This window comes from Lissotriton vulgaris, chromosome 3_1 (assembly GCF_964263255.1).
Source record: "Lissotriton vulgaris chromosome 3_1, aLisVul1.2, whole genome shotgun sequence".
Taxonomy (NCBI): domain Eukaryota; kingdom Metazoa; phylum Chordata; class Amphibia; order Caudata; family Salamandridae; genus Lissotriton; species Lissotriton vulgaris.
The window spans coordinates 766,294,581-766,303,637 of record NC_141689.1 but is presented as its reverse complement, the minus strand read 5'-3'; the positions used below and the strand labels follow the sequence as shown (position 1 = coordinate 766,303,637).

The window sequence follows — 9,057 nt, the reverse complement described above, 5'->3', positions numbered from 1 at the left end:
GGCCATGCCCCCTTTCTTCACCACACTGCAAATGTGCCTCCCAGTGAACTACTAGTTGGGGGATTAAGTCCCCTTGGCTCCAGAGAGACCATGGGGGCCAAGAAGCCCTCCTGGTACCTCCTGTAAGTCCTACGCAGCAGAAGTTCTGAGACCTGGTCAGAGGCCCAGCCCTATTTTTCCTCCATTCTGCAAACGTGACTGCTAGTTAAAAAACTCTAAAACACAAAAAACAAAGGTTTGAGGGACGTTATAGTTAGGAATTAGCATTTAAAAAAATCTTAGAAATTCACTGACAAAAACAAAAAGGTTAAAGGGGCGTTATAGTTAGACTGACATTTCACTCGTACAAAATCAGTGAAATTCAGCTGTTATAGTTAACTGAGTTAACTATAACTTGTGTCCCCGCAATGCACTGCTTATGACCTCACATATCACATCACTCATGACATGGTCAGTGACATAACTGATGACATCTCAATGTACCCTTCCAGTACAAAACCCATACTAGACTCACATAGACACCTTTACACTGTGGTGGAAAGGTGTGTGCATGGTTCTCGGCACCATGATTGTGCACCAACGCTAGGGAGACAGGAGGGTGCCATAGCTCTGTAGATTTTGAACTGTCCTGCTCTCTCCTTCTCAAATAATGCCATGTAGCATTTTTAGCTGCTGCGTTACAAGAGAATTTAGTAAATAGACCCCATTATATCTTACGACTGGCACAAACATTTTGCTATGGAACAACAACCACTGATTGAAGGAGGCATGAACAATGAACAACAGTAATGTAGGGCAGTCCAACCAGGTTTAACTCACAAATATTAAAAGCAAAGTTTTGTATGTTCTAACTACTTTTTTAAAAGTGAATTCAGAAAAGTAACCTATATTTCTTTTTCTTTCTAGCTACTAGAGTGAAAGAAAATGCATCGACCAAGTGACGTTGTTACGAAAGGAGCCATGTATGTAAATTACTAAAGGGTTTAAACTCTTCTACCCAATTTAAATCTACAAAGAGTGAGAGAGTATCTTTCAATGGCCTACAGGAATGAGGAAATGCCTCACAGCAGCATGTTCCGATGAATGGCTTCCAAGAGAAAATAACCCAGTGTGCATAATGCCCTAATTGAAAGTTTACATTTTTCTGTTGTCATTGCTTGATTGAAGCACAACATTAGTTTAAAACTATCAGCAGACAGTAATACGTGTGATAAGGCCAGTATAGTGTCAAATAATTATATTCAAATCATTGCGGTTATTAAGTATGAATTACTATCTGTTGCCGTTCACTGTTCATCTGCTTTGAACAATGAATACTGTCTTAAAGCAATGGCCATGTTTGGCAGGGATATCTATAACATGTGAATATTTGGGGTAGATTACAAACAGCCAATTCTTGGCGGGAATCAGGGGACTACAGAATGAAATGTTTACATAGTTGGAAGCAATCAGAGCCATGGTATGTAGCCGTTTTACCTACAGAACAGCTTCCAGCACTGACATGCCTTACTGACTGCCATATTGTCTGCTAATCGTTCTGATGTCTCCCATAGATTTCAGCTTATCAAGTGGGAACATCATAAATTAGTTATGAAACCTACTACATGTGACAAAGCACTGGGTTAATTGGTAGCATTGGTACATATATTTACTCTAGATACAAAGTACATCACTAAATAGGCCACTCATTTTTAACAAGGACTACGTCAGTAAAATGCTGCTACAAGGTTTCATGGCAGCAGTGGGTGTGGCGGTCACATTGAATACTTTTACTTCAGTCCTAAAAATTTTGGGGAAAGAGCAACTTCCCCCCAAATATTTTTCAGGAGGCTTATTTACTATTCTAACTCTAATCCTGGATTATTTTGGAGAAAATTAAAAATTCCACAAGTATCTCTTAGGAGGAGTTGAAAAGTAGTAATTTGGAAATTGAGACAGTGCTGCCCTTCTGACAAGTCCTTTGTGGCATACTTTATTTATACATACCAACATTTGTCTTCTTCTCTTTCTCAGAATGGAGGTTCGCTAGTGGGGGATAATAAACCTACAAAAAAGATCTGGATGGCTGACTGAACCAACACCAGGCTCTCCCTCCTCCTACTGCAATGTCTGATGGGAGGTCATTTTTGATGCTGATTCAGCCTCAGCCCTGCCTCTTTCTTCTGCTCTCATGTTTAAGCTGGAACTCACCTCACTTTTTGCAATGTTGAGAAATGGAAATGCTCAGACTCAGGAAAGGGAAAGGAAAGCAGAATCAGAATAATGAGGGCAGGTATTTAAATATGATCAAATATTTCTGCCCATGGCTTTTTGGCATTATTTTTTTCAAAATGTTACTATTAAATTATTGAATAATAAGTATCGCATGCTATGGTTACCCGTACATGGATTCGCTTAACAGGGTCATGATGTAATGTCAATCCAATCAGAATCCTTATGAGCACCACAGATACATAGGACCTGATTTAGATATCGGCAAATGGATTACTCTGTGACAGCAGTGACAGATACCCCGTCTGCCGAAATCTAAATCCCATCAGGCCTATATTCCTGCAGTATAATGAGAATGTTAATGATTTGGTGAAGTTCATTCTTTTTTAAATAACAATTTTTCATCAAACAACCCAATGATATGAAGAAGCTCAAGGAAAGAACACTCCATGGGTTTGCAGCAGAGCCTGGAGCAACAAGTAAAGTATGGTAATCCAGACACCTTCTACTGCCTGCACTGGCAAACCAGATGAAACACTGCTTCTAACCTTGGGATTTCGGGTACAAATTTACGAATTCTGGAATCTTTAGTTTTCATCCAACTAAATTGAAGCAACTGGACTAAGTAGGAGAATGAACAACCTGTCAAAGAAAAAAAACGTACTACAAACATGCTTCCCACGAGTCATGGACTGATCTGACAGGGATAGAACTGCCCACTCCACAGCAAAGGACCTTTGAACTTAAAAATAAATAACTCGAAAACTAACTTTTCTGGATTGGATTTTTTCCACTTGTGTTTTTTTCACATTTTTAAGAGCTGTGTTGCAAAATGACAGTAATGGAGACAGACAGAATTATGTCATTAACAAAGAAAGAATGCTCTAGATTTGGTATAGCATTATTTTAGAAAGATTTGCTTCATGATTATTGCACTGTGACATCCTGCCTTTAAAGCGAATTCAAAACATGTAGGGACAGTTGGTCGGAGCCTTTCTGGGCCGCATCTCGGTTTAATTTCTGACTGCCGCATTACAATGATGGTGGTTGGAAATTAAACCAGCTGGCCCATAATCCCAAAGGGCGGTCATTCCACCCTTGGGATTACGATACTCAGTCTCCAGCAGGCTTTCCATGTCGGGCTTTTTGACATGGAAAGCCTGTCAGAGAGCGAGTATAAGGGCCCCTAGCAGGGCCCCCTTGCCTCTGCGGCCTCCTGTTGGGGGCCGAGTGGGCGTTTATTGTGACCCCCCTGTTCATCCCTGCCCCGTGTGGCAGGTACAATGAACACAAACTCCCATTCCTCTATGAGAGCTTTTGTTAGGGCTGTTTAACGGTCGTAACACGAACTCCCATAGAGGAATGGGGGAATGCAACTGAATAGTGTTTGGTCGCATCATGATGAGGTGTCCAGGACCGTCTGCCGGAGGTCGGTCAGTCCCGTTTGCGATACAGTGTCAGGCGGACGTAAGTCCGCCCGACATCGTAATAGACTCCGTAATGTTATATCATGGCTTAGGCTGTACCAGTGCTCCCTAAGAAAGTAAAATAAATCAAAATACGATTTGTATTTGAAATAGGCATTATCTATGTATTATTGGTGCTATGATTCTTCTTTCCTGGAAACATTCCTCCTTGTACATATGCAGGAACGATGAGAGCTCACTCACGTTCTGTCACATATACCTTCTAGGGATTCAGTGGCTCTGTTTCTTATTTCTGAGCACTTCATACTGGTCTACATGGGAAAACATGTGCCAGAGGTCTCAGAACAGAAGGATATATTTATGTATTTTGCCAGGGAAGAATTTTGCAGGTAAATCATTTGAATTTTGTTCAAGCATAGTTGTGAGAGACAGAGTATGTGTAATTTGCGTGTGTAACACCAGCACTGCTGAAACTTTTGTTATGGGGTGCTCTTCCAGATTGAGTTTACCAAACACACATATACCCATGTGCCTGGAGAAAATTACTTAGCAAACTAATACTTGGAGGAGGACAACAATTATTTTACATACTAAAAATACACATCTATCGTGAAGAGCCGTAAGCTAAATCAATATCAAATTGAAGAGTACATGTGCTAAGCAAAATTCAAACAAAAGATTCATAAATTCTTTTTTCTTTTTTCACAAATGGCGCTGAAATGCATGTCCTTAATGGCTAGCTATTTCATTCCTCAACATGTCTCTCGGTGAGAAATTACGAACGACTGTTAGGGATAACAGTAAGTTTAGAATTGTTGTTTAACTTTGCTGAAGTAGACTGCTATTGCAGTTTAAGAACAGCCATGATGGTGACAAATAGCTATCGCAGCACCTACGTCAGGGCTAGTGTCATTCTTTTTCGTCTTCACAATTGACAATTCCTGATCCACTCTTAGAATTTTCTCCGAGATTCGAATATTTCTTTCTATAAAGTGGAATTTTGAAACATTCATCATATATGAAAACTCTACGATTTAATCTTTCTTTGGAAAAATGACAAATCTGTCTGGGCCTATTTCTAGGGTTAACGTGTTCAGAAAAGAATGACGCTTCTGACTGACCATAAGAAATTACGGCCCATTGGGTGCTAATCATTCTTCTTATAACAATGTACTTTAAAAACTATACATATTGCACTATGTTTTTAAGTGTTCGACATGACAATGTCAGACAGCAATTAGAGTTATGTACACCTCAAGATAAAAGGACATTTCTACAGTGGGTGGTCAATTTCACTTCCGCATATTTTGTTCAGGATTTTAAAAAGCAAAGTATTTTTCCTGTATGAGTTTTTAATTTTTTTCTTTTCGTGTATTCTAACATAAGAATGAATACAATTCTGTGATTGGGCGGTGGTTTACATGATGCTTCATTCCTACCAGTCTGGAGCTTGGACACGCATGAACTTATAATTTCCAAAGGTGCTGAGAAAATATAACTTGAATTACAGCCCAGAAGCACAGGCAATTGTAAGACATGGCATTTGGCAAGCCACATTGGTTCAACCAAATGAAATGTCAGGTGGATGTTTGATAAATAGCAATGCCTTTAAACAGTCGAAAAGATTTATTTTTTACAAATACTGCATATTAATCTGAGAGACTTTTATTTATACTATTGAAAAAAGTTTTCAATTTCTTGTAGCATTTTTGTGAATTTCTTCTTAGCGCTTATGTTATGATTGCAACTTCATGTGAAAAGCACTTGAATAAAAAAGCTTCAAGTTTGTTATTGTGCTATTGTATTGCCATGTTGTGAAATGATCCCTAGCCTTACAATCAATTTAGATTGGATTTGTGCCCACTGGCCTCTTTTTCTCTTTATAGTTGGTCTGATCCAAAAACACAATTCATCCGTTATTCAGAATGTTTTCATTACAGTAAAAAGGAGGGATTTTTATTGTGAGTATTATAAAGTATTTTCATATCCAATAAACTCAATGAACTACATCTAATAGGCAACATTGAAAGAATGAATTTTCCATTGCTCTAGGGTTAGAGCCTGACAAATTGGTTGCAGGTCAGCTGATATTATTTAACTTTTTAAATGTAACTTGTCACATGTTATATACAACCATTTTAGAAACCCATTTCAGAACAGTGCAAAATAAACAGGAAAATAGCAAAAAATTACTTAAAATGAAAACAATTATTTTTGAACACCATTACAGAATTGTACAAAAGAAACAAGAACATAGCAAACAATAATTTAAAAAGAAAAACATTACAATATGATATATCTCTTTAATTCTCCAGACCATTAAAGGGTGGATATGACGGGACTGACCTCAAACCTACTCGCTTGAGCTTGTTGCTGTCTCACCATCTGATGTACTATCCCATGAAACTAGGTGCAGTACATTTCCAGGGAGAGAGAGAAGGTGCCTGCACTCTGGTGATGACTGAGTTAGGTTACAGTCTGTGTGGGTGTATGTGCACATTACCTTGGGCGAGAGGGACACAAAGAAGACTCTTAAGGAAAATGAACTCCTCCTCCTTTTAAAGATGAACTTCCTGGCAGGACAAGCGCGTTGCTGAAATATCAGGCAACATATGATCAAAGATTTAACATGTGGTTAAGAACTGAAAATCTATTTCAGTGATGGAGAGTAGGCTCAATAGCTTATACTTTCAAACTATCCATGAAAGCGGAGTTGTAATTCTTGAAAGCCACACCGAGAAACAAAATTGCTACCAGTAGCTACTGACTGGTAGCAACAAAAGCAACAGTAGTTAATGCGCGAGCATGACCTTTAACAGTCAGTCACTCCAGAAAATACTTTTTTCCACAGCAGGAGGTTAAGAACGGTCCCCAGTAGCCTTGAGTCCAAAAAGCGCCAATTTGCAGTCTGTAGCAATCCACGGCAAGAGAGTGGATTGTAGTTTCCCGTGGTTTTGGCAGAAGTATGGACTTAAATCTGCTGATTTGTTTGTGTAGATGCCTCTGCAAATTCTTTTCAGCGTTTCTGAGGCTTGGTGGTTGTTTATAGTCCAATTACATTTCTTGGTCTGCTTCTGAGAAATCAGCATTGTTAGCGGTGCCACAATGGAAGCATAATTAACCAATAAATAACAGTAGCACCCATAATGACCCAAAAATACTGACCCATCTAAGTATCATTGGGTGACCTTCCCTTACAATGGCTGGTAGACAGACTATCAATAAATTAAAATATATGGTATCCCGCCCATATCAGCATAACCCAAGACCATCTCTTACTACGTTTTGTGTGCCCCCCCCCCTAAAACTAATGCTCTTAACTTAATTACATTAAAAATACCAAATGTATAGTGACCTTGGCTAAAATTGTTTTTTTGTGGCGGTATTATGAATTATTGAAAGAAACTTTCTTATTTGGATCCCCAAAAGTTAGTTGCTAACCCAGCAATTTTCCATCTTAGAAGTGACATGGTAGATGGCGGTATTTATTACATAATAGACTCATTGGGAATAAGCACTTAATTGTGTAGGTATCCATTCCCTTAATTTGGAAGTATGGATTTAGTGCATGCTCAAAGTGACTGCAGCATATGCATAGCTCAGCAGAGCCTTGAGTGAGCCACAACTGAGAGGCACAGTGTATCTCAGCTCAGGAATGGTGAGGTAAGCAGTTGAGCTGGAGTCTGGTAGGACTAGCAAGGATTGTTGTAGTCTGCAGAGCTATATGGTGAATTTTCAAACTGGTTAAGCATAAAAACCTATCTTGAATTGAACTGAATATGGAAGCAAAGTAAATAAGTCTTCATTTCTCAAGGATGGTTCTGGAGAGTTTAGCGTTCTGCCCTAAAAAAAAATTAAAAACATGGCCACATGGTGCATTTTACAACACAATTATCAACTAAATGGACTTCAAATTCAGATGTTCAGAAGGGGCACTAATAAATCATTCAAATTTTACACAGCAAGGGTGGGTAGAAAATCCTGATTTATGAAAGACACAGAGGCTAATATTATGCATACCTCTTTATTGCCACTCAAACAGCAGCAACTAAAACATACTTACAACTTAGAATAGGTACCTAAACAACATTCCAAACCATTATATAGTCCTGCATCAGGCAGTAGTTTGAATTGTTTTATGCTGCGAATGAAGAGAACAGTTCCTTTTCCTTGTCCTTATTCTCAACAGTAGAATGAGACGCAAACTTCTCCAATCCTCTCCTTTACTGATTGTAATAATTTCCAGGCCCGGACTGGCCGTAGCGGGCACCGGGCAATCCCCGCTGCGCCGCACGGGTGGGGGCCGGTTTTGGGCCCCTGGGGGCCTATATTGTTTCAGGGCCGTGTTTGCAGCAAAATCGGCCCTGTAAGAAAATCGAACGAAACCGGCCCTGGCAAAGAGCTCGGTGGCGCCCCCAAACCGACATTTTGCCAGGGCCAGTTTTCCAGGGCCGGTTAAAGGCTGGGCACCCAGCAACTAGGAGGGTTATTATTAGCCTCAGTGTCTTTAATAAAGTCATGATTTTCTACCCCCTGCTGTGGAAATTCTGAATTTTGTGGCAAAGCAGGGTGGCCAATATGATGCATGTTTAAAGCCTTGACATATTATTCCTCACAGCCCATTATATTGTCTTAGAATCTCTTAAACACAGTATATGTTTACCAATCTGCTGCAGCTAAAATATTTCCTTTACTTCCTCCTGACAGCAAACCTTTAGATGCCATAGTTCCCCTTGCTGAATGTGTTCTGAATATGGTAGCATCAATTTCTGCCTTCCTCATGACCCCCTTAGCCCACCTAGCTACTGTAGGACTAGAAACAGATTTATGAGGATACCTGAAAGAAATCAACAACTGAGAATCTCCTTGACCCCTTAAACTGGCTGTACTCCTTTTATACACTTGCAAACATCTCACTACAGACAGTTTTCTGTTTTCTTCCATGTTTGGATACAAAATAGTCCTGAGCATAGTCTCTGAACTTCTCCGAATATTGAAACACACTCTTTCTGACAATTAACTATGTGATGATATTTCCAGTGCTCTAACATTAGACACCCATCTAAAACATATTAAGCATAGAAGTATGGTCAAATTAAACATTAACTATTTCAAATCCAAAAACTCATCCTCACTCCAATCAGCTAACTCCCTTAAAATCAAATCAACATCCCAAAGGGAAGAATACTTACGTCCTGGGGACATCTTTAAGCGGACACTTCATAACAGTCTCTTCACCATATCCTGTTGCCACACTGGCAGGCGATCCAGCAATTCAAGGCCTACTTATATCGCTGATCTACTCAGATTTACTGAACTATAGGAACTTCCTCCTAAGAAAACCGCAGTCAAATAATTAACCACATTGACCACAGGAGCTATAATGGGATCCAAATCCTGTGATGAACACTAACAACAA

General features: G+C 39.4%; 1 protein-coding gene across 1 annotated transcript in view; it reads left to right on the top strand.

The window, feature by feature from the left end:
* The window catches only part of LOX (lysyl oxidase), a 100,338-nt gene extending 94,912 nt beyond the window's left edge, over positions 1-5,426 (top strand). The window contains exon 7 of the mRNA XM_086961074.1: positions 907-5,426. Within this exon, the coding sequence (XP_086817200.1) occupies positions 907-913 (7 nt within the window). The 3' untranslated portion in view covers positions 914-5,426. The remainder of the gene's footprint in view (positions 1-906) is intronic.
* The last annotated feature ends 3,631 nt before the right edge of the window (positions 5,427-9,057 follow it).